Consider the following 26,278-nt stretch of genomic DNA (forward strand, 5'->3'; position numbering starts at 1 on the left):
CTCACACAGCTGTTCCTCATCCTGGGCCAACCAGGCCCTGTTTTGGAAGAGCGAATTTGAGGTTAACTTCATTAATAGCAAGTCCTCTAAGTGGAAATGCCCTAGATCCCTGGAGTTATGAGACTGGTTTTCATGTGGTAAATCGGGATTAGAGGTAGAGTATGGGTATCATCTATGTAGAGGCAGTGGTTTAATTTGTGATACTGGGTCTGCTTCCTGAGAGATGACTGTAAGAATGGACAAGTGAGAGCCCGAGGATTGAGCCTTCAGGAATACCATGTGTTTAGAAGGCGGACGGGGGCAGAGTGAGCCAGGATCAGCAATCCAAGGAATGGTTAAAGTGGGAGGAATGCGGAGGTCTCAATAGCCAAGGGGAGAGAATATTTCAAGGAGAGGACGGCCCACAGTACAGAGAAGTCAAGGAAAATGAAATGTAAAAAAAGATTCTTAGACTTGAGAGTAAAGTGGTATTGATGATTTTCACAAGTTTTGGTATAATGATGGAGTAGAAGCCGGATTTCAGGGAGGTGGGGGAAAACAGATGGTAAGGAAATGGGGACCAATTAAACTAACACATAGTAAATCGAGGGCTTGCAGTGTTCGTGGCACTGTGCCTGCACTGTCCTGAATTTATCAGTGCCCTCCAGGACTATCAAACCAAGTTGAGACAATGAGGAATCTATGAAAACCTTCATTACGTAAATTCAGAAGCTGTAAGACGGACCATGATTAATTGCCTAATGCATGATATGGACAATAGGAATATGCTTGTTTGGAAGTAAAAGAGGATGCTTTAATTTAGAATTCTCTGAGAAAGCTTCACTTGCCTGTTTATGCTTCTCCTAGCAGAGCTATCCCTTTTAAAATTAGGGGTTCTGGTTTTCCGTAAGTTCCGAAACAGAGTCAAGACTGTTTCAGTAAAAATCAAAATGTGCTGAGTACAGTCCAGAGAAGTAACACATGCGCCCAAGGGCCAGAGCTTTGTGATAAGCACATAGGCTCTTGTATTTTCTTCCAAGTTTTTATTTAAATTCCAGTTAGTTAACATACAGTGTAACATTAGTTTCAGGTGTAGGATTTGGTGATTTATCACTTACATTCAACACCTAGTGCTCATCACAAGTGCCCTCCTTAATCCCCATCACCCATTTACCCCATTCCCCAACCCATCTCCCCTCCAGTAACTCTGTTTGCTCTACATAGTTAAGAGTCTGTTTCTGTTTGCCTCTTTTTTCCTACTATGTTCATCTGTTTTGTTTCTTAAATTCCACATATGAGTGAAATCATATGGTATTTGTCTTTCTCAGACTTATTTTGCTTAACATAGTACTCTCTAGCTCCATTCATGTCATAAATGGCAAGATGGCGTTCTTTTTTATGGTTGAGTATTAGTCCATTGCACATCTTTATCCATTCATCGGTCGATGGATATTTGGGCTCTTTCCATAGTTTGGCTATTGTTGATAACGCTGCCATAAACATCAGGGTGCATGTACCCCTTTGAATCAGTATTTTTGTATCCTGTGGGTAAATACCCAGTAGTGCAATTGCTTGATCATAGGGTAGCTTTAACTTTTTGAGGATCCTCCATATTGTTTTTCAGAGTGGCTGCACCAGTTTGCATTCCCAGCAACGGTGTAAGAGGGTTCCCCTTTTTCCACATCCTTGCCAACACCTGTTGTTTCTTTTGTTGTTGATTTTTAGCTATTCTGACAGGTGTGAGGTGATACCTCATTGTAGTTTTGATTTGCATTTCCCTGGTAATGAGTGATGTTGGATCATCTCTTCATGTGCTTGTTGACTGTCTGTATATGGTATTGGAAAAAATGCCTATTCATGTCTTCTGTCCATTTTTTGACTGGGTTATTTGTTTTTTGGGTGTTGAGTTTTATAAGTTCTTTCCATATTTTGGATTCTAGCAAATAGGCTTTTCTAGCTAAAAGGTTGCCCTAGGTGAGTCAGAAGCCCCCCCCCCCAAAGTGGGTTGTTGTAATAGTAAGAATTAGGAGTTCTACAGAGCAGATGAGCAATTGTGACAAGTCAGGACTCCTGTACGGAGAGGAAGACCAGAGCTGTAAGAGGCCTGCTGCATGTAAGATTTACCTGAATGTAGGACAGACAGGCTTCTTCAGTTCATGGCTTTGAGGCCCTTTAGTGTGGAAGAAGTGGAGCTCATGGTGCTTTTGTTTTCTTCCCACTGAGGTCTGTGGAAATGTTGCACCTTCATTTTCCTCACTTAACCATCTTAACATTGGAGGGAGGAACACTTTTTTCCCCGGCTGGTCATTAAGGCTTAAGTTTGTTAGACTAAGCATAAGAAGGAACACAGGCTGGAGACTGGCTGTTTAGAAAAAATTGATGGCACTTTCATGAGGCTAGTATTAAAGGTCATTTTCCCTTCATGAATTTATATTGCCTTCGAATGTTTTGGATTTTTAAGGGGAAAATAAGTATTCTGTTACGTCCTGCCACTAGGTAAAACTGGTCCCAAACTAGTTAGTCTTCTGAGTAGGACTTTGCCTATGAGTGTGATGCGATGCTTCTATCTCAAAATCGTCCTACCATTAATCTTGAGCCTCATCTTATTTTTGTACACATTTGCCCAGTGTTATCCAGCTAAATTGGGACTCAAACCCAGGTTTTCTAAACTGGAACTTGAGCATTGTGCTTTAAGAGTTGCATAGAATACTATCAGAAGTCAGGAGACTTTAGTTGTAGTTCAAGTGATGGCATTAACTAGCAGTAGGAATAAATGTAGAATTTCCTCTCTGTGGGCCTCAGTTTCTCTGGTCTAGATGACTGATTTGTCAGAATGATCCAGCTCTGAAATTTTCAGATGTATCTTTATTTCTGCACAAGTAGATGCAGCCTAGTGATTCCAGGGTTGGGCTAGTAGGATATTTTTCCCTAGTTGTGTCTAATGACTCAGCACATTTTCTTTTGATGACCTTGCTTTGGAGAAAAGTGGCTTATAGTAAATGGGTATTAAGAGTAACAGTGAAATTTCTTAGAGATTAGAGAATCAGGGCAGTGAGGTATACTGAAAGAACACTGAGCTGAAAGCTGAAACATCTGAGGTCTGGTCCCAGTTTTGGCCTTAATTCATTGTGGGACCTTGGGCAATCACTTGATCTTTTCTAGTCCTTAGTTTCCCCATTTATAAAATCAATCAGAACATTGAACTAACATATCTAGTTATCAGCAATGCATTTCCAGGCCCAATTTCTAGAATATTTACCTGCTGCTGTTGGACTTCCTATTCTAGGATCCAGACGGATCATAGTGATGTCTATGTTCATTGCCCAGGAGTTCATTTATCATTAAATGGCTGGGTTGTCTGATATCTCTAAGCAGAGCACAGACTGTGACTTCTGACCAAGAAAAACGGTTGCTGCATCAGCTCCGAGAAATCACCAGGGTCATGAAAGAAGGAAAATTCACTGACAGGCCCACTCCAGAGAAAGAAGCTGAGGAGGCCCCTTACATGGAGGACTGGGAAGGTAAACAGTGTCTTGTCATTTCTTGGTTAGCTGTCAGCCCAGAAAAGAGATCTTAAAAATTTTTAAAAATATAATGTATATGTATGATAAAATTCACCAGTTGTAAGTGTCTGGTTAGATAAGTTTTGACAAATGTGTAGAGTGGTATAATTATACCACAATCATGATCTAGGATGTTTCCATCCTCTCAGAAAGTTCCCTTCCCCTTTGGAGGGAATCCCTTCAACTACCCTGGCACAATGTAACCAATTTCTGTCCCTATAGTTTTCTGTATAAATGGATCATATTGCACATGCTCTTTTGTTTCTGGCTTCTTTAATTTAGCATAATGCTTTTGAGAGTCATGCGTTGAATGTATCAGTATTTTTTTTTTTAATTGCTGAGTAGTAGTCTGATACATGGATATACTGTTGTTTGTTTTTCTATTCACTAGTTTAGGAACATTTGGGCTTTCTCCAGCTTTGAGATATTATGAATCAAGCTGCTATGAACTTGCATACACATCTTTGTTTGAACATATATTTTTATTTCTTTTGGGTATATCCTAGGAATGAGATTTATTTCTGGGCTTTTATGTTAAATATATGTTCAACATTTTTAGAAACTGTCAACCTGTTTTCCAAAGTGGCTTTGCCATTTTGCCTTCTGCCAGCGATGTAGGAGTATTGTAGTTACTCCACATCCTTGGTAACACTTGATATTGTCAGCCTTTTTACTTTTAGCCATTCTAGTGAGTGTATAGTGGTATCTCATTTGTGACTTTAATTTGCATTTCCCCAGTGACGATGAACATTTTTTAATGTATTTGCCATCTGTGTATCTTTAATAAAGTGTCTGTTAACATTGTTTGCCAATTTTTTATTGGGTTGATTTGTTTTTATTGAGTTACAAGAGTTCTTTATATATTCTGGATATAGGTTTATTACCAGTTAGGTATTTTACAAATATTTTCTCCTAAACTGTGGCTTCCCCTTTTATTTTCTTAGTGGCATCGTTCAAAGAGCAGAAGTTTTTATTTTGATGAAGTGCAGCTTATTTTTCTTTTATGATATTTACCTAACTCAAGGTTTGCCTGACTCCTATGTTTTCTTCTTCTAGAAGTGTTATAGTTTTAGCTTAGATTTAGGCATATGAGCCATTTTGAGCTAGTTTTTATATATGGTGTGAGGCATTAGGACTGAGGTTAATTTTTTTCCATGTTGATATCCAATTATTCCCACTTATTTTGGAACATTTAATTCTTTTGGCATGTTGAAAATCGGCTGTATGTATGGGTCTATTCTGGATCCTCTCTTTTAAAAAATTTTTTCAAGTATAATTAACATACAGTATTATTAGTTACAGGTGTACACTATAATGATTCAACAATTCTATACATTACTCAGTGCTCATCATGATAAGTGATGACTCTTAATTCCCTTCACCGATTTCATCCATCCCCCACCCACCTTTCTGGCAACCACCAATTTGTTCTCTATATTTAAGAGTCTGGGGTTCCCCCCCCCCTTTTTTTTTTAAGTTTATTATTTGAGAGAGAGAGAGCAGGGGACGGGAGAGGGAGAGGGAGAAGCAGACTCCCTGCTGAGCAAGGAGCCTGATGTGGGACTCGATCCCAGAACCCCAAGATCATGACCTGAGCCAAAGGCAGATGCTTAACCAGCTGAGCCACCCAGGTGCCCCTGTTTCTCTTTTTTCTTTGTTTTGTTTCTTAAATTTCACATATAAGTGAAATCATGTCTATACTTATACCAGTATCACAATGTCTTTATCACTGTGTCTGTATATTAAGTCTTGAAATCAGCACAAATTCAACTTGTTTTTTTCCCCTTTTATTTCAAAATTATTTTGGTTATTCTAGGCCCTTCATATTTTCACATAAATGTAGAATCAGTATGTCAGTATCTATGAAAAAGCCCAGTGGGATTCTGATTGGCATCATATTGAACCTTTAGACCAATTTGGAAGAATTAACATCATAGCAATATTGAATCTTCCAGTACATGAACATTTTATATCTCACCATTTATTAGATCTTTAATTTTTCAGCAGAGTTTATAGTTTTCAATATATAGGTCTTGTACATGTTTTATAAACTTATGCTTAAATAGTTCATATTTTTGAAGATAATGTGTTTATTTTAAAATTTCTAATTGCTTGTTACTATATAGAACTACAATTGATTTTTGTATTCTGACCTCATTTCCTATCACCTTTCTAAACACACTTAGTTCTAGTAGCTTTTTTTTTCTTTAGATTTCTTAGGATTAAATTTCGTAGAATTTTCTACATAGAGAATCAAATTGTGAATAGACAGTTTTACTCCTAACTTTCCAATCTATAGGTCTTTTATTTTTCTTGCCTTATTGCATTGGTCAGAAACTCTAGCACAATACTGAATAGAAGTGGTGAGGGCAAGCATCCTTGCTTTCCTGATATTAGAGGGAAGCACTCACATGTTCTCCATTAGTGTGATATGAGCTGTTGGTTTTTCATGGATGCTCTTTTTCAGGTTGAGGAAGCTTCTTCCTAGTGTTACTTTGCTGAGAGGTTTTTTTTGTTTTGTTTTTAAAGATTTTATTAGAGAGAACATGAGTGAGTGAGGGGCAGAGGGAGAAGCCGATTCCCTGCTGAGCAGGGAGCCTGATGTGGGGCTCAATCCCAGGACCCTGGGATCATGACCTGAGCCGAAGGCAGTAGCTTAACGACTGAGCCACCCAGGCGCCCCTGTTTTCTGTTTGATCTTAAACAGAGAAAATAAAAGGGGTTACAGCTCCTTTTTTCTTTTTCTTTTTTTTTTTTTCATTTCAAAGTTACTACTAATGTATTCAGTGACGGACAACAGAGAGACATACTGTAGACTGTTCTATTGCCTAGTCAGCAACGCTGCTTTGAATGCTGGTGGTTCTATTCCTTTGACTACGCACTTTTATAATATGCAATACATATTGCAACTATGTACTGGCTCTTTAGCGGGAAAGGATTTCTTGAGCATAAAAGCAATGCAAGATCCATTCATAATAAAAACTCTCAGAAAAATAGGAATAGAGGGTAATTTCATCAACTTGATAAAAATAATCTACAGAAACCTACAGCTAACATTATATTTAATAGTCATCAAAGGCAAGGGTGACTACTCTTATTCAGCATAATACTAAAAATTATAGGTAAGGCAAGTAAAGGAAATAAAAGGCCTACAGATTAAAAAGGAAGAAAGAAAACTGCTCCTCTTAGCAGATTACATGATTGCCTATGTAGAAAACCCCAAGGAATCCATTTTTAAACTCCCAGAGTTGGGGCATCTGGGTGGCTCAGTCAGTTAAGTGTCCAACTCTTGATCTCAGCTCAGTTCTTGATCTCAGGGTCATGAGTTCAAGCGCCATGTTGGGCTCCACTCTGGGCCTGGAGCCTACCTAACAACAACAACAACACTCCCAGAGTGTGTTCAGCAAGGCTGTAGGATACAAGATAAACAGACAAAAATCATTATATTTCTACATATTAGCAATGAACATGTTGATATCAATTTTAAATTTGGTATCAGAATTTTTAATCTAAAATGAAAGACTTAGGTGTAAATTTAGCAAGACGTACAGGACTTGTGTGCTGAAAACTATACAACACTGATGAAAGAAATCAAAGGTATAAATAAAGGGGGAGATCTATCATGTTCATATATTGGAAAACTCAACATAATACAAATATCCATTCCCACATTGACAAATGCGTTAATGCAACCCCTATCAAAATCTCAGCAAGATTTTTTTGTAAGATACAAGATTATTCTAAAATATATATGGAGGGGCAGAGAAAATAGAATTAAAAATTTTTGTAAAAGCGGGAGGAATTAGTTTACTTGATTCCAAGACTTACTATATAGTTAACAATCAAAACTGTGATATTGGTATAGGAATAGACCCATAGATTAAAGGAATAAAACCGAGAACCCAGAACCACACAAACATGTACAACTGATTTTTGACAGATACAAAAGCAGTTTTGATAGCCTTTTTAACAAATGGTGCTCTGGCAATCAGATATCTATAGCAAAAAATAAGCCTTGAACTAAGTTCTACATATTACACAAAATTTAACTAAAAATAGATCATGAACATAAATGATAAAACTATAAACTTTTTTTTTTAAGATTTTATTTATTTGACACAGACAGCGAGAGAGGGAACACAAGCAGGAGGAGTGGGAGAGGGAGAAGCAGGCTTCCTGCCGAGCAGGGAGCCTGATGCGGGGCTCCATCCCAGGACCCCGGGACCATGACTGAGCTGAAGGCAGACGCTTAATGACTGAGCCATCCAGGCGCCCAACTATAAACCTTTTTTGAAAAATATATAGAAAATCTTGGATCTGGGGTTAAAGAGTTCTTAAACTTGACATCATAAACACAATTCATAAAAGGAAAAATTGATAGATTGGAGGTCATCAAAATCTAAAACTTTTGCTCTGCAAAAGACCCTGTTAAGATAATGAAAAGACAAACTACACAGTGGGAGAAAATATTTGCAAATCACCTATCCAACAAAGGACTTATATCTAGAGTATATAAGAACTCTTGGGATGTGTGGGTGGCTCAGTGTTGGTGAGGCATCTGCCTTCGGCTTGGGTCATGATCCCAGGGTCCTGGGATTGAGCCCCCCGAGTCCGGGCTCCCTGCTCAGTGGGGAGTCTGATTCTCCCTCTCCCTCTGCCCCTCCCCCTGCTCATGCTTGCTCTCACTCAAAATCTTAAAAAAAAAAAAAAAAAAACTCTCAAAACTCAACAGTAAAAAAACAATCCAATTAGGAAATGGGCAAAAGATATGAACAGACTTTCACCAAAAAAGACATACAGATGGCAAATAAGCACACAAAAAGATGTTAAACATCATTAGCCAGTAGGGAAATAGATTAAAATCACAATGAAATAACCACTACACATCTATCAGAATGGCTAAAATAAAAAACAGTAACAACACCAAATGCTGGCAAGGATATGGAGAAACTAGATCCACTCATATATTGGTGGTGGGGATGTACACTTACTCTGCAAAACATTTTGGCAGTTTCATAAATCTTCAACAACTTTACAACCTGGCAGTTGCACTCCTGGGCATGTATCACAGAACTTAAGACTTAAATTCACATAAAACTTATACATGAATATTTATGGCAGGTTTATTTGTAGTCACCCCAAACTGCAAACAACCCAAACAGCCTTCAACAGGTAAGTGGTTACAAAACCGTGGTACATTGATACTTCGGTATACTACTCAGCAATAAAAAGAAATTGATACATGCAACAACCTGGATGAATTTCCAGATAATTATACTGAGTGAAAAAGTCTAATTCCAAAAGGTTCCATACTGTGCAATTATATAACTTTCTTAAAATGGTAAAATTATAGAAATGGAGAACAGACTGGTAGTTGCCAGAGGTTAAGGAGGAAATAGAGGCAGGAGGCAATAGGTGTGGCAAATAAAGGGCATAAGGGATCCTTGTGATGATAGAAATGTTCTGTATATTGACTCTATCAATAATAACATCCTGGTTGTGTACTGTCATATAGTTTGGCAAGATATTACCATTGGGAGAAACTGGGTTATGGGTACATGGGATTTTTTTTTTTCCAACCACATGTGAATCTGCAGTTTTTTTGTTTTGTTTTGTTTTGTTTTTTTGACACAGATCACAAGTAGGCAGAGTGGTAGGAAGAGGGAGAAGCAGGCTCCCTGCTGAGCAGAGAGCCCAATGCCGGGCTTGATCCCAGGACCCTGGGATCATGACCTGAGCCGAAGGCAGACACTTAACTGACTGAGCCACCCGGGTGCCCCTGCAATTAAATTTTTTAAAAGCGATGAAGAAAATTGTAAGGGAAAGGATAATGTAGCCTGAATACATAAAACCTTTACTTAGATTAGAGAATACCGCACAATTTAAAGCCAACACTAAACTAGAAAAAGTATTCGTGACAAATGACTGAAAAGTTGATACCTTTAATATGTAAAGCATTCTATAATTTATAAAACTGATATCCTCTTGTGTAAGCAGTACACAAAAGAAAAAAACACCTTGCTATAAAACATTAAAAAGTATTTCAATCTTTCTAGTAATCAAAGAAATGAAAATTGGAATTCATTTTCTCCTCTAAATTGCAAATCTTTTTATATAACCTTGTTCCCAAATAAGGTAAAATCTTTATCACGTTTATTTTCTGTGTTCCTCTTAGGTGGTGTTGAAATTATATAGAATTTTAGCTCCAAGTGATATTAACTTTCAAATATATTAGCCTATTTTAAGTATTTCAACAATGGCATTAAATTTCTAACCATTTTACCAATAATTAGTTTACACTGATACTTCTTACTGATTCATTGTTTACCACTTTCTCATATACAGTATAATCTTCCTCAGATTTTTAAATTTTTTTTGTATTTGTCAGAACTCTTAAGTACCTCCACCCCCTACGCACTCACCCCCTTATAGATTGGTGTACTTTCTGAGTACTTGGATATCTACACATACCATTTTTTACCTTTATTCAAATAATTATTTGATCATGCCATTTTTCTTTGTAAGTCTGAAAACATTGCTGTATTATCTTTCATTTGATGTTGAAAATGAGAAATCTTATCACAGTCTGATTCTTTTTCTCAATAGGCAATCTGTTTTTAGTTTGTTTTCTGGCTGGAAATGTATAATCTTTTAATACTTAAACATTCAAATTTGGGCAGGTTCACTGGCATATATCTGAGTGTGTGTGAGTATGTGAATTTTTCATAGTATTTTTGCCTAGCATTTAGTGACTCTTTTCCATCTGAAGACTTGAGTCTTTCTTCAGCTAAATGATATTTTCTTGTATAACCTTTCTTTTTGGTTATTGCTTCCATTTAACCTACTCTGCCCTCGTTCTGGAATCCCAGTAATTTAGAGATTGGATGTCCTGGATCAGCTTTCAATGCAGCCTATATATATTTTTTTCTCACAATTTCCATTTCTTTGTCATTTTTACCTTTGTCTTAGAAGAATTTCTATACTTGGACTTCTAATGTACTAATTTGGCTTTTAGCCCTGTCCATTTTAATCTATTTTTTCCCTTTCTCAAGTTTAAATATTTTCTATTTCTAAAAGCTCTTATTTCCTGTTTCCTCCCCTTTTTATATTGAAGTCTGGTTGGTTTTATCAGTGCAGTAGTATTTTGAATATTACTGGGAGTATCGGTTACAAGTTGATTGATATTAACTCCTGTTTCCACCATTGACTGCTGTTTTTTTTTTTTTTTTTTTTTTTTTAGGGGCTATTTACACAGTTTGCTTAGTTTGGTTCCCCTGCTGACTTCCTCATAGGATCAATGAGTTTTATAGCTTCCTCATATTTTTAATGAAGTTCTTGAATAACCAGCGATGTTGGCTGATAGTGGGCTACCTCAGCAGCCTGTTTGTGAGTCTCTATTTGGTTTTCCTTAGCAGGCCTTCCCCTCTTAAACCAAAGCAGATAGCCATGGAACTCCAAAGGTAAGCTTTGTCCTTGGTGTGGAGAAGGCAGGAACATGCCAGAAAATGGACTTCTCTTAAGTATTAAGTGGCTGGGAGCTGATTAGCAAGTATGCTTCTCCAGCCCCTGTCCTTGACCAGGGAGGCTGTGAGGGCCTTGGGTGGCTAGGCTGTTTTACCTCGCATTCCATCCATAGTGAGTTAAGCCAGCGGACTGACACTGCTTCACATGCCACTGGCAGTGATGACGAGGATGTGATCAGACGGACAAGTTTTTATGTCACTGGTAGGACGGAAAATATACATTCTTCTGGAAACCCATTTGGTGGAGTGTAAAAACAGGCTTGGAAAATGTCTGATCCCTTTAATTCTCACATTTCTAGTGGGCTATCTTAAAGAAATAGGGAAGTGGACATAGACTTCTATTCAGAGATCCTAACTGCCAAGTTACTTATAATAAGGGGAAACTGGAAAGAATCTACGTGTCTTACAGAAGAGGCATGGCCAGTCGTGTCCATTATGTAGCTGTATGAGGGGGTATTTCGCAGCTCACGATAGAACGCTGAATGAAAAAAATCAGAGTATTACATTTTACACCCAGTATGTTTATACATGATAAAAAGGCCAGAAGTAACACAACAGATTATTATCAGTGGTAGGATTCTGGGTGACTTGTGTTTTTTGTTTTTTTTTTTTAAACTTGTCTGTGTTTTTAAAAATTTTCTGTAGTGAGTTTTCTGTATGACTTTTATAATCAGAAAAAAAACCCCAGTAAATGTTGTTAAAATAGGTCTCTCCACACTCTACACTGCATCAAAAAAGACCCCTGCTTTTCAGAATTTGCAGGCAAAAAGTGGTTTGCATTAGGGTTGAATTTGCCAGTTATCATAATGTGCAAATGGATTTTGGATTCTCCGGCTTCTCGCGCGGTGCAGGGCGCACGGCTGCCGCGCCAGCGCCAGCACACAAGCTCGGGCGAGGCCCATCTGCTGCTCCGGCACAGCTTGGCGGACACAGATTGATTTCAGTTTGTTCTTTAATTTGGCAGCTTTTCATCTTTTCTCATTATCATAGCTGGGATTCAGTACTAGTATTACTCGTTTTGTTTACTGGTTTGTTGTCGTCTTTTGTTCCATTTTGTGGAGACGAAGAAGCCAACAATGGGAATTCTGTCTTGTGAAAACGCAGTGCTTGTCCTTTGGGATCTCGGGCATGTCTTGCTGAAGGGGCTTTCTCTGACACTTGCAAGCCGTTTCAGTTGTTTTGATTAGTCGAAGCCTTCGTGGTGTTTTTTTTTTCCTTCAAAGACCTTAGTCTTCCTTTTCTCCCCCTCCCCCCTCCCCCCAGGAAGATTTGGAAATGGATCCAAATAGAAATTATCAACATTAGCCTTGAGCTATGCTCTCTCCATCTGGTGTTTGGTACTTTTTTTTTTTTTAACTGAAGGCTCACATTGTTTAATCTTAGTCACTGCAGAAGGGGGGGGGGGGCGGCGAGACTTCTACTCTGCCCTAACCACCCTGCACTTGAGAAGGGATTTTCTTCTGAGTTGGTTTGTATTTCAAAAAACACTGGGATAGTCCGCCAGATTGCTAAGAATTTACTCAAGTAAAACTTGAGAACTGTTAGAGTCATCAGAGATTTTTTGAATGGATTTGTTGGGATAGGATGGCCGCCTGAGAAGCCTCTTTGAGCCTGATACTTTCTGTTGAAGAGACATTCCTTGTAAGACTTTATGCTACTTTTTTCTCTAGGTTACCCTGAAGAGACTTACCCAATTTATGACCTTTCAGATTGCATCAAGCGTAGGCAAGAAACAATCCTGGTGGATTACCCTGACCCCAAGGAGCCCTCTGCTGAAGAACTAGCTGAAAGAATGGGAGTGCTGGAAGGTGAAGAATCAGACCACTTGGGTTGGGAAATGCGCACTGACCCCAGCGCCCGGGAAGAGAATTCTGTTACCTCATGTGACCCAAAGCCACAAACCTGTTCCTGCTGTTTTCATGAAGAGGATCCTGCGGTCTTGGCAGAGAATGCTGGATTTGGTGCAGACACTTACACTGAGCAAGAGGAAACCACCAAAGAAGTATGGCCCCAAGACTTCAGAGATGAAGGCCTGGGCATCAGCCCTGATAAAGTACATACAGGTGGCACGTTGAGGAAGCGGAACCCCCAGGTTCTGCTTTAGTTGGTTTCCGGAAGTATCCATTCCTCTAGTTCCAAGGTGACCTTTCTCTCCTCTCTGATTTCATCCTTGGCCCTGTGCCCTGAATTTCATTCTGTATTTAAATATTCTAGCTAATCAGGCCACTACCATGGATATCCTTCCTGGTGCTCACACACCTGTCACCTTGTAAAACACCATAGCAATTAGTATGAACACAGTACAGCTTCACTCTTCATGCCTTTCTTCCACCAGAGAGTTGATCCATTGAGTAATTATGTTTGATCTGTTGGGCACTCAGGGGCAGGGGTCTGACTTCGTGCTAGGAGTAGCAGATGGTTTACCTGTGAACAAACATTAGTTTACATGTGATGAGGACTTAAGGCTGCAAAAGTGAAGATTATAGAGTCCAGGATGCCTTACTCTGTGGGCCTTGAGCAGGTTAGTGGTCCCCTGGGTTCAAGAAGAGAACATTTTGTTAGTGGGTATGATGGGGCTAGAGCAGGGTAAGACTCTGCTGTGTGAACTGAAGAAGCGCCTTCCTCACAGTGAGGGCCTTTTGGGGAGCACTGTTGCTGCCTCAGATACCCGCTTTTCTCCAGAGTAGCAGAAGGCTCCCAGTGACCTGTGAATGAGCCCAGAGACCAGTTGGGGGACTGTTACTCTGGTATTGCTGGGTCTTTAGCTTCCTTTATACCTGTTCTGTTTGACAGAACTGCCAACCCAGAAGCACCATTGTACCTCTGGCCTTCAGTGGCCAGAGGAAGCTTTAGATAGAGACTTTAATCCTTGCCCTGCAGAGCCAAGGTTGGAGGCTGGGAAGGCTACACGAAAGCCTGTGTAAGGGTGGTGGACCTCCACGAGACGGTCAGAGCAGAGAGCGAGGGCTGGGAGAGAATCCATGTACTTAAGGACAGCTATTTCTAAATGTTGTGCCCTCTGGGAAATTTGTTCTTACCACATGAATTGAAACAGAAATGAGGAGGACTGAACTTCTAGACAAAGTGCCGGGCCAAAAGGAAAGTTGCAGTGTGTGTCTGTTGCAGAGAACCTGTAGCAGTGCCCAAGGAAAGAGACTATGCTATATTCAGGTATCTGGATCTTTTGAGAAAGCTGGGAAGGGGAGGAGGTTGGTCAAAATCCTCCCAGTCTTAACCTCTCACTAAAGGCCTAATTTCTAAGGGTGCCACCTGTCATCTTTTTTTTTTTTTTAAGATTTTATTTATTTATTTGACAGATAGCAAGAGCAGGAACACAAGCGGGGGGAGAGGGAGAAGCAGGCTTCCCGCTGAGCAGAGAGCCCAATGTGGGGCTCAATCCCAGGACCTTGGGATCATGACCTGAGCCGAAGGCAGACGCTTAATGACTGAGCCACCCAGGCGCCCCTGTCATCTGTCTTCTTGAGATAAGATGGCACCCACGTATCCTGTCTAGGAAGGATGAGTGAATTCAGTTTACATGTTAAGACCTGAGAGTTTAAAGAAGACACATTCCCAGGAACATTTCTCATCATGAAATGTGGAAAACTTGAAAACTGAGAAACGATGTAAAGGTCTGTAGGGCTTTTTGGAGTTCCATTGTTCCTGGTCGACTAAAATGCCAGGAAAATAGCTGAAATCAAACATATAGGCATATAGACTGCTGTCAGAAGGTTATGGGATATTTAGATAACATGTCAGCTAATAGTAGGCATTTCTTAATGAAATTAATGTTAATGAAATTAACATTTCTTGTTACAGAGAAAAGTCATTGAAGACTGAGTCTGTAGGAAAAGTATATTGCATCCATCTGTGTGGAACCTTTGATTCACTTTAGAGTATAGTTTTAAAATGTGCTGGAAGTTATCTAGATGTAATGCTCAAGGTAAAAAAAGAATGTAGGTGCTCTTTACTGTTTTGATAAATCACTTTCCCTGTCATTTCCCTTTTTTCACTGCGAGGGGTTGATTTATAAGGAGTCCTGGGTCCCTGGTTCCTTCTTTTTTGCCTTAGGATATATGGTTCCCTTATTAGAGATGTGTTTTTTTCTAGCTTATTCATTCATTTATTCATTTAGCAGACACTGCCCAGAGCTGAGCAGCAGGAACAGAGCCTCAATTCCTACCTTCAAGAAACAAGAAAGCTTAGTGTGGGAGCCTGGCCCAATTTTTTTTTTAAATGAATGATTAACTGTAAAAGGGCTCAAGATTGTGAATTCTGCAGGCAGAGAAATATTGGTCATGATTCCATCCCGGCCTATTCTATCTGTAGACTCTTGTTGGCTCCTTACCCCTCCTGAGACTTGGCTTTCTCCTGACACAGGGGAGTCGAAGTCCAGCTCTCCCAGGTTGGGTAGGAGGATTAAATGTGAATCATCAGTGCATCTAAAACAGCATTGGCCCTCCCATCTCCTCCATGCTAACCACTCACTAGGTGGTAGCCAATTTACTTTTATTGTACAAGGTTTTATGCTGTAATTGAGATGTGGACCCAAGTCTACAGGAGCACAAAGATCATTTTTGCCAAAGTACTTCCAAGAAGCTTTACCGGGGAGTTGGATCTTCAGGCATGCTAAGAACTTCTCCAGGTGGCCAAGGAAAAGAACGGTCATTCTTGGCACAAAAAGCGGTGTTGGACAAAACAGACAAGTGTGGAAGTATGTGGATGTTCAGGTATTTTTATGAGGCTGGTATGTAAGATGTCCTGTAACCAACTCTTTATTTTGAATGTTAATCTTTGGGGGAAACTGGCTTATGGAACTATCTCCTGCCAGAAGTACTAAGAGCTCATGATGGTTCCTACTGCCCTCACTCTTGGTTGGCTTATACAGCTGGGATATATTAACATATTTATATTTCAGAAATGTTTGGTCATTTAGTGCTTTGTGGATTTTCCCCAATTATTTTATCCTTCAGGGATGACAATTGTGTGTATATACAACCCAGGATGACCAAAATCAGAGGACTGGTTTTTGTCATGTGTGCTCTTTCCTTATGGTCTTCACTTCTCAGAACTGGTCTGGGCTGTGAACTTGATCAGCCCCCAGGTACTTGGTCCTCAGTGACCTTTGAGCACTGTGGCGGAGAGCATGAAGTCCTCACTCTGGGGATGGACAAATGGCCTAGGAAACACGGGTATCACCTGGGACTGTGCTTGGTTAAGTTAAGAGGGCGAGCCAGTCAGGAGAGCTGCTTTCCTAGTCCTAATAGTACAAGGAAAGCGCCTTGTGAGCTCCAGGACTAGCAGTGCACGTGCTCTAAAAAACTAGGCCCAGGAAGGAAGGCATGTTGAAGAATGGAGGCATACTGGACCTTCTGAAGAGATGGCCTTTGAGAACCACTCTCTCTGTACCTTCTATGGCTTGGGTGATCAGATAACTCATGGTCCAAACTAAGACCCCTTGAGAGAGAGAGAGAGAAAAGGGAGCTTTAATTAGAATGATGCCAGGACAATAGGTATAAACCTGGACTGCCATGGACCTATGGTCACCCCGTCCGTGGCTATTTAAAAGATTTGTCTTTCACCTGACCACTAACCAACAAAAACCTCTGGTCCGAACCTACATCTGCAGTTTCCCACAGAGGCAGAGCCAAGGAGCTGGGCTGGGGTTTTGGCAGGATCTTAGCCACATAAAAACTCCAAATCTAGGGTGAAAAACTAAAACCAGCTCTCCTTACTTTTGTCCTAAGAACCAGGCCCCCAGGGGCATATGGAGGAACTAAACCGCCCATGCTTGCAGAGAACTACTTTAACCGAAGTCTCTTCTATCCAGCCCTTCCCAGCCTGTGTGTGGTTCTGCCCAGCCTTAAATCTGTTGAGCTCAGCCAGAGGGAGGACAGCGTCGGCCCACACAGTAGTATTTCCAAACAAGCTGTGAGCCCTTCCTACCCACCCCCACCCCCAGGCTCTTAGGACAGACGGAACGAATACACTTGTAGGTAAGAAATGTTTTCTCCCCTTTTATAGGGGAAAAAAAAATGCACAGCAGTGTTGAAACAGTTCAAGTTTAATTTGTTGCTATATGGTCTGTACTTAGACAAACACTAAGTTCTACAACATATATAATGTCAACATGGGAAAATACCAACTTTGTCATTGCACATACCAGTAAATAAATACATTTGCTCAATACCAAAGAGTTTATTCAAAAAGTCACTTAATAAAAGCACAGTTTTGCAAGTTTGTCTAAAACTCCAGATAATTTGGAACAAAAATAAAATGACCACTCCAGAATAGGAAAAGACAATCTTGTGCAAATGGACATACACATTCTAGGCGTTAGGAAAACTGGCTAAATGGCTGCTCCCAGCAAGAGAAGTGCCCCCCATCCTGACCAAGTCCCCTTTGAAACTCTGCAGGATTAAAGAGGCCAGAGTCAGGCTTCCCTTTCTAAGCCACTCTAAATTACACTCTAGGAAACTCTGGATCTTGGCCTAATCTGCAGCTCTGCCTTGACCTTGACGGGGGAAGGGAGAGGCGCAGTAGAACAGAAGAGAGGAACGGGTGTGACAGGTTTCTGAGGAAGGAACGAAGGCACAGTGATGAGCCAGAAAAGGTGGTGATGAAAGCAAGGATCAATTTTCATTCACCCTAATTCTTACTGCAGCTTTGACAGCCTAACCTCCTCAGTGTGTAGATGAGAAAACAACCTAGGAAAATCATGTGGTTTGCTCAGAATCACATAGCTAACTAAGTGCAATAGTGCTCTCTATAAGACCATCTTGCCTCTCAACTTGGTCAGAAAATTAAATCTATCCGCACACTTCTGCTATGCCTCTCCCCCGCCCCCCCCCCCCCCCCCCCGTATCCTGAGATGACAAGATTGCAAACTGGAGGTACAGAAAGACAGGGACCCAGTACAAACAAGAGCCCTCCCTTGGTCTGCTCCTGGGGGCTGCTACCGTTCAGGGCCAGGCCCCACAACACAGCAGACTCCTTCAGCTCTCTGGAAAAGTATGCTCTGAGGTCACAGGTATAGTTTAGCTGGGGCAAAGAATTCTGGAGAGAAGGCCAGTGTTGCCGCAGTTAAGGGAACACCAGGGACTCCAGCTAGGAGAGAGGGTTTGTGCTTGCGTAACAGAGCCACGGCCCGCCCAGCATCTCCCCTCACTGTAGACCCCATGTCCTTAGGAGGTTTGAAATCACCACCACTGCTTATTAAATTTAGAATTTCCTCTAAATGTAAACTTAGAGGTAAATGCTCTGCTATTTCCAGACCAAAGACAAACTTCTGCAATTTTGTTGCCCTTTTTGTCACTGAAGGACACAGAATCCAAATTTTCACAATCGCTGGCTTCTAACACCTGTCTTCAGCATGCGTCTGGACCTTAACTGCTTTTTTAAGGCACATTCACTAGACTATGTTCAAATTCATCCCAAAGCATGCATGTAACATACTAATTTCTTCAGGTAATGCAAAATGGAACTGAAAAACTAAAATTTCTTAGATGGTATCCTCTTAATCTTCCTCCCAAGAAAGAGCTGGTACTTTCCCAGGTTTACTTTCTGACCAAAGAGCATGAAATGAACAAAATCCACAGGTAATCGTAATATCCTTATTCCTTTTCTACTCATCCTTAGAACTATGATCGTAGTAAGAAACCTCAGTGGGTGAGTTGCAGATTGCCCTTTTCCCCAAATATACACAGACACATAGACACACAGAGACAGAGCACCTTGGAGCCAGAAGGAAAGAAAAGCTAGAATTGGAGAAGAGTGGGGAAGTGAACATCACAGCTCTACAGAAGAGCCGTTTGGGGGAAGAGGGTGTGGCCCCAGGAACAGTGACAGGAGCTGCCTGAGGTCCCAGCTGCCCCCCCACCCTTAGGGCTTGCTCATTCCATCAGCCAGTCCCATCTGGGTAGAGGGTACGAAGGACAAGCGCTCTTACCCTGGGAGATGCTGAGCCCAGGTGGTCTCCAGGGGCCCTGGCAGCTTTTTGAGTCTTGGGCCCATGGCTAGGCGGCCAGTGGTCAGGGAAAACCAGCATCACCAGGAATGGGGTCTTAAGAACAGACCTTGTAAAGCTGGGTCTCAAGCAGGTGACTCAACTGCTCTTGTCACTCCGTGCCCAACAGAGTTTTGCTGCTGAGCTACCTTCCCCAACGTCTCGATGTTTGCAAGTTTGTCTAAAGCTGGGAAGCTCAAGCCACGTTCCTAACCCCTCCTCACCCTCTCCTGCATATTCGGTGGAATTGGGGGGGTATGAGAGTTTGCTCTCGTGCTTCTTCCTTTTCCACACTGGTGCCAGGCTTCCCTCTCAAATCAGCCTGTTCTACTCTAAAATCCTAGACCCAGAGAAACAGCTTAAACCAGACTTCAGAGATCTAGCTTCCACCATCCCAAATGTCAACAGGTCTCTTCCCAGTCAGGAGAGTAGGAGCCCAACTGGGACTGTGGAAAAGTGGACCAGCCCCAGTGTGGGAAAGTCTAGTGCCCTCAGAATGACCCAAGGAGTGGTCCAGAAACTAGTCCCATAGACGGGCCTCACCCAGACCCCCGCTAGAACACTCCACATAGGAAATCTTGTAAGGAAACGAGAACACACTGCTACTACCACTTAAGTCAGAACCACTCCCTCTCACTACGGCGCCTCACTCAAATGTTTCAAGTAGGACTGACTTATTTAAACCAAACATTTCTATGCAGCCCTTTCCAAGCAGATCTCTGCTGAAGGGAAGAATAACTCCTGCTTGCTTCCCACTAAGTTCTGGCCTCCGTCTGGGCAAGTAGCCTCGGCCAGGGTCAATGGCAGGCAAGGGCTTAGTGTTCCCAAGGCTTCTGGGTCAGGGCTGCCATCCGAGGAGATCAGGCCCAGCCCTGGAACACTCACACCTCACCCATCACGCCCCAACAGAGAAAGGCCGCAACGGCCTTGGTGAGGCCTGCCCTCGGGGAGAAGCCAGACACCGGGCAGTCCTGATCAGACTGATGTTCAAAAAGCCAGCTTTCAGCATGAAACTGCCTAATTTCCCTCTGACACGGTTTCAATTTCATACATCAACTCCGACATTTCTAAGTCTCTGTAATCAGACAAAAGGGTGAGGGCATGCAGACCGGGGGCCCAGGAAGGCCAGAGAACCAGAGAGAGCAGTTTCTCGGGGGATGGTAGGAACAAAGAAATCGAGGGAGCAGAAGTTCTGAATTCTGCCACTGACCAGCTAGGTGACCCGGTGCAAATCCAACTTCTAAATGTCATTTACCTAAAGTGACACGTTGTACTAGTTCATCTCTAAGGCTTCTGCCACCTCTCCTCTCTTGTGGTTCTAACGTACTCCCTGCCCTTCTTCAGCCTGTTCCATTCCCACCCTGGAAGAACCACACCCAAGTCCTCAGCAGCCACGACCTAGGCTGCGCATGGGGGCTGCGAGGCACAGGCCAGAGCACCTGGAGCTAGACTTTCTTCCTGGGACACGCCATGGCTTAGGACCACTGCCCTGCCAGCTAGAGGCCCAGGCATGCCTACCTGAGTGCCCTCTGAGGCTGGGGGCCCGGCCCCGTCTGCGTCTCCTGGGCACTCGGCACGAGCCACCCCGCAGAAAGCTCCTCAGGCAGCCTGTGCCATGTACCTCCCGCATGCTGAGCCTGGGGCCTGCAGGCCCCGGCCTCTAAGACATCTGGCCTCCTGCTGCCTCCGTGCACACAGAGAAAACCTAGAGAAATCAAATGAGCGGGAACCCTGGGCCACCAATTCCCATAGCCGGGCCCCCGCAGTCCTGACAAGGTCTTAGCACTCACCTTTCCCAACCCCCCCGTAACTTCTCCTAGCCTGGCTGAGGCCTTCCGCAGTCAGAGGACTTTCTGGAGTTACTAGCAAAGGGCCTGGAAGCCGATCCTAGCCCTTCTATATAAAATTGATGTACCCAACACAAACCCACACTGTGCCCTTCACTGTCAGGGACCCGCTGTCACCTGATTCCTAGACTGAGTGGATGGCTTGGCCGCAGCAGCCCTGAATTGTGCTTCCTCCCCCGTTTCTTCCTACCTTCCCAGCTGAAGAGGCTGCCCAGCCTGGCAAACACGACTGCAGCAGGATACTAACTCAAGAGCAGGGGTGTGTGTATGGATCTTGGGGCCCAGGAAGAATTCACGCAGGTCCCTTCACACACACACCTCCCCCACCTGGTCCTCTGTCTCAGCAGTGGAGGCAGGAGTCCGGTCTGAGCCAGCTGGGCCAAGGAGCCACTGAGAGCTGAAGGTTCACCTGGCAGGAGGCCTATGTACAGAGAGAGGGTAAGCAGGGCTGTCTCTGCAGGCAGGCAGCTCCACTCCAGGCTGGGCAACCCCAAAGGGCACAAGGGGGCCCTCTACTCGCAGGCCAGCTTGCTGTCGAAGCTGGACAGGGCGATGGCGAAGGCCTGCAGCGCGCACAGTGGGTAGTTGTAATCCATGGTGAACACGTCCTCTGCCACGCGGCCAAACTGCATCACAATGTAGTCCGCTGGAGCCCGGCGCACGTGTGCACAGGGAAAGCCACACGGGACAGGGCAGGGATGGGGGGGGGCGGACAGACAGACAAATCATAACGGGCAGAGAAGGTGAGCAGAGATGCCCAAAGGAGGTCAAACAATTGGGAGAAGTGGAGGCAAAGAGGGAGGAGGTGACAGAGAACGAGAGGCACACCAACACCAGGAGACAGAGAAGAAGAAAAGTCCATTCAGAGGGTGTTCCCACACCTGAGACTCTGCTGAGTGCACAGAGTCTAGGGTTAGGGCTCCAAAGAAAGTTCTTCCAAGGGCCTCCCAGTCATAGGGTTAGAGAATTTTTGACCTCTGATCGAAGCCATGTAACCCACATCCTTGAGCTCTGGCCTATGAAGGCCGGGCTGGGTGAGCTGAACCCTGAGCTGAAGGCCCTGGGTGTCACGGGACAGTCCTGAGGAAGGGCGGAAACACTCACGGTCATTGCCATGGATGATCTGGAAGTTCTTCACGGAGGCCTGTGTGACGCGCCCGTGGAAGTTGAGTACGTAGGACTGCGTGTCGTCATTCCAGACCGGGGTCTTGTTTTGCAGCTCGATGATACTCTCCGTGTTCTTATTCTGCCAGCGTGCTAGCAGCGTCTCATGCTCCTGGGAAGGCAGCCTCGCCTGAGTCACGCCTGGCCCCGTGCCTTGGCCGCACAACCACCCTAAAAAGGGATCTGCCCTAGGGACGGAGTCCTTAATCTCCCTAGACCTCCGCCTAGAGCCCCGGGGCTTCTTCCACGGCGTCCCCTACGCCTAGCAGAGCGCGGCTGCAGTTCTGCTCCCAGGAGCGCATGCACACGATGGGATGACGGGGGTGGGGAGAGACTCACGTTTCGCGGCCGGATGGAGACTCTCTCGTGAACCATGTTCATGCCTGGGACAATCACACTCATCTTCCGCGGCCCCTTGAAACCTAAGACGTTTGTCTCCTGGGAAAGAGAGAGGGAGGACTCAACCCTGGCCATCTGAGGACTCTACTTACCTAATGGAGGGACTAGGAGGAAAGGAGTAAAGCTGACGAGCTAGTTTTCACCATCTCCACCTGAATGTCTAACAGGCATCCCTACACTTAACCCGTCCACAACTGAGCTCCCGGATCTCCACTCTGCCCAAACCAGCTCCTCCCTCCCGTCTTCCTCGCTTCAGTTGACAACTCAGTTCTTCCATTTGCTCAGGCAACCTACTTTGAGTCATACTTGCCTACTCTCTTTTGGCTCACAAGCCACTTCTAATCCATCAGCAGATGATGTCACCTCTCCCTTCAAATTCTATCTGGAACTCAACCACTTGACCAGCACCATCTCTCCCTGAGATCACAGTACTAGTCTTTATCTGGATTCCTGGTTTCCGACCTTGCCCTGCCCCCCCACCTGTTCACACAGCAGCGAGTCCCATTAAGTCACATCCTTTGCCTCCACTGTTGACACAGATTAAAAGCTGAAGGTCTCGACTGTGAGGCCTCACGTGGTACGGCCCCACCACATTCCTCCCCACCACCTACTCTCCTCTGCGCTATGCTCTGCGCCCCCCCCCCCCGCCCATTCCTCGCACCTGCCAATTACTCAGGACATTAGCACTGGCTATGTTTTCCACTACACCTACAGGGCTGGCTCTCCCTTCCTTCTGGGCGTTACCCAAGTGCTACCTCAGGGAGGCCCTCCCTGCCATCCTTACTAAAAGCTTCCACACATCTGAACATTTCATTTCCAGGCTTGATTGTTTCTTCTTCACATTTATTTGTTTTACTTATAAATCTGTTTTATAGCTTGTCTCCCCACTAGGGATTTTAGTCCCATAAGGGTATAAATTTGCATCTCTTGTTCACTACCGTATCCTCAGGACCTCAAACAGTATTAGCTGGGCTCAATAAGCATTTGAAGAGATTCGGGCTGCCTCCCCAAAGGTGACCAGCAGGTGGCACCAGAGGCTCATACAGAACAGCTATGGCTTTCCCAACTGGCCTCCAAGTACCCAGGCCCAGATTAATGGGGGTACCAATCCCTCATTTTAAAATAAGTAGAAGAATTCCCTTTTGGTCACCAATGTGCTGTATGACATTGGCAAGTGACCCAACCTCTCAGCTTCAGTTTCCTCATCTATACAGTGAAGGAAATAGGACTGAGCTCTTAGGTCGTGCATTCCATGAGATGACTACGCAAAGGGCCTTGTAGTCCATGCAGGGCCCAGGTACTGGAGAGAGGGGTGGAGGGACGCACCAACAAGAACTCAGGCCTCCTGCTGCCTCCTTTCCCGGCGATTCCCAGGCTGGGCTGCATAGAGCTCAGCCCAGTTCCCAGAGCTCCCCAGGCAGATGGCTTTCTGTGGTCTGAGCTCTGAGGACAGACAGGGGCCATGCCAAGAGAGGACAGCCCAACTCTGTACAGTCTTGTCTGCTCACAAAGATAGATGGGAGAGCCCACAGACCGGGCAAGTCCTCAGTGTCATGTCTAACTTGGAGACCAGAGACTCAGGAACGCACGACTCACGTAGCACACAGCTGCCAACTCCTGACGCAAGGCTCCACTTTCCAAAGTAGAGGATGATGCCTTCTGAGGGTTGACTCCATTGTCATAAACGGTGAACTTAGTGCCCATGAGGTTGGACCTGAAGGACAGGCAATCAATAGAGGATCATGCACCCTCTGCCTTAGGGCAGGAAGCAGCTCAGTCTGTCCCATGAGGAGCCTGCAGAGCATTCTGGGTTGGGCCAGGAGCAGACCAGGGAGCACACTGCACCCTGAATCCCCATCTCTGAAGGTCCTTCATGGAGAGAAGGCATGGACTCGCTCTGAATAGAATCAAAGGGCATCTTAGTTGAGTGAGGGAAATTCCAGGAGGTAAAGTCTCGGTTCCACAGGTTTCCCTGGAGGAGCAGGAATGCTCCCCTCATGGGAGGCGAGCAAGCAGATGGCATCTGGCAAGACTGCAAAAGGCACTCAACATCTCATGGAGAATTGATGACACGACTCCTCTCCTGTCCAGCCTGTTGAGTGTTGGTCTAGCCCCATCTCCAGCATTAGTTCCTCACCTCTAAGCTTGATTTATGCTCCCCAAATCTGGCACTCTGTTCCTTGGCAAACACTCCCCTAGCTCTGAGGCCTAGCTCAGAGCCTTCCCCCCACCCCAAGGTTGTGCTCTCTTCTTCCCGCAAGGGCTCACTCACAGCCTTGCCCTCTGGCACTGACCATGGGGCCAAGGCAATTCTTCCAGGGTGGCCCACATCTTCAGCGACTTCCTGAGGTTTGACCTATCCCTCTTCATGGGCCTATGCCCCACCGACCTGGGAGCAGCTTAGGGTAGGGTATGTGAGCTCCATCTCCCAAGTCTGGCTCTAGGCTGGCACGGACCCAGGCCTACGGTTGGAGCTGACAAAGAGGATTCTATGAGAGGATCTGACCCCTGACCTAGATCTGCCTCAGGGACAAGACATGCCCACTCTGGAGTCTGGCCCTGCCCCTCCCTCCCACCCCCCACCTGCTCCCTAGGGGAGTGCTAGTACCGCAGTTTCCCGATGTAGCTGTCCCCTCCTCGAGACAAGTCTGTTGGGTCCACAGAGATGAGGTAATTGGAAGTTTTACTCTTCTTTCTCTTCCTTCCCGCCAAGAGGAACACCTTGGGGAAGGGAGCAAGGTCACATTCCAGGCCCAGCCTCTGGTCACAATCATGGGTGTGACTGACACACACACACGGCTCTCTGGCTCCAGCTCCTGAACATATGGACATGTACACACACACACGCACACACACACGTACTTACGCGCACACACATACTTACGTACACACGTACTTACGCACACACGTACTTACGCGCACACACGTACTTACGTACACACGTACTTACGCGCACACACGTACTTACGCGCACACACGTACTTACGTACACACGTACTTACGCACACACACACGTACTTACGTACACACACACACACACACACACACGACCAGCTAACACAAAGGTATGCACAGACCGGGCACGGAGGCTTCTATCCCTTGGGAGAACTGAAAGCTCAGTGTTGGACCTGAGGCTTCCAGTCACATTCCAACCCACAGGACCTCAAGCCTGCCTCAGGGAAACTGCAAGTTCGGGCCAACCTCACCTTCTTCCCATCCTCACGGTCCAGGTGCAAGAAGTAGGTGGGGTACATGCCCCGGTCCATCCCCTTCTTGTCCCGCGTGATGCGGCACTTGATGGTGATACCTTGGGGGGCTGGCCTCAGTGCAAACTCCTCAAGATCCTGGACGTCCACATCCGCCGAGGGTTCTGGGGCTGTTGGGCTGGGGGCTGAGGCTGCCTCCTACAGGGGACAGAGAAGGAGCCCAAGCCCCAGAGACCCTGAGCAGCTGCAACTGGTGGTCCGGGACCCAAAGCTGCCCCCTGATGTGGTGGTGGTGGTGGTGGTGGTGGTGGTGGTGGGAACTGGGGCAGGGTCCCTGGGCCGTGGGCCCGGCCATCCTGGCCCTGGGGTCAGCAGCTAGCTCCTCAGCTGTCCGGGGAGGGGGTGGGGGCGGGGGGGGGGTGGAGGATGTGGGCACGTTCTCAGGGCCATCCCAACCAACTCGAGCGCCTGCCCCCCGACTCCTGGCCTGGCTGAAGAGAAGAGGAGGCAGGAGAGAACAGAAGAGCCCCGGCGAGAAAAGCTCCTGCTCGGTTTCCAGGCCCAGTCCCAAGAGAGCCAACTCTCCATTTCT

General features: G+C 44.7%; 2 protein-coding genes across 9 annotated transcripts in view; one reads left to right on the top strand and one right to left on the bottom strand.

The window, feature by feature from the left end:
- Positions 1 to 14,337, top strand: part of RIC3 (RIC3 acetylcholine receptor chaperone) — a 52,980-nt gene extending 38,643 nt beyond the window's left edge. The window contains exons 5-6 of the mRNA XM_028116880.2: positions 3,355 to 3,500; positions 12,736 to 14,337. Coding sequence (XP_027972681.1) covers positions 3,355 to 3,500; positions 12,736 to 13,169 — 580 coding nt within the window. The 3' untranslated portion in view covers positions 13,170 to 14,337. The remainder of the gene's footprint in view (positions 1 to 3,354; positions 3,501 to 12,735) is intronic.
- A 3,571-nt stretch (positions 14,338 to 17,908) lies between these two features.
- Positions 17,909 to 26,278, bottom strand: part of TUB (TUB bipartite transcription factor) — an 80,351-nt gene continuing 71,981 nt past the window's right edge. For all 8 annotated transcript variants that reach the window (XM_028116817.2, XM_088018117.1, XM_028116816.2 and 5 more), the window contains 6 exons: positions 25,687 to 25,884; positions 25,089 to 25,201; positions 24,077 to 24,194; positions 22,421 to 22,519; positions 22,022 to 22,193; positions 17,909 to 21,563 (listed from right to left, as the gene is read on the bottom strand). In XM_028116817.2, coding sequence (XP_027972618.2) covers positions 21,430 to 21,563; positions 22,022 to 22,193; positions 22,421 to 22,519; positions 24,077 to 24,194; positions 25,089 to 25,201; positions 25,687 to 25,884 — 834 coding nt within the window. In that variant the 3' untranslated portion in view covers positions 17,909 to 21,429. The remainder of the gene's footprint in view (positions 21,564 to 22,021; positions 22,194 to 22,420; positions 22,520 to 24,076; positions 24,195 to 25,088; positions 25,202 to 25,686; positions 25,885 to 26,278) is intronic.

Source organism: Eumetopias jubatus, unplaced genomic scaffold, assembly GCF_037043125.1.
Source record: "Eumetopias jubatus isolate StellerSeaLion01/CBP00866 unplaced genomic scaffold, mEumJub1_p1.0 scaffold_13, whole genome shotgun sequence".
Taxonomy (NCBI): Eukaryota; Metazoa; Chordata; class Mammalia; order Carnivora; family Otariidae; genus Eumetopias; species Eumetopias jubatus.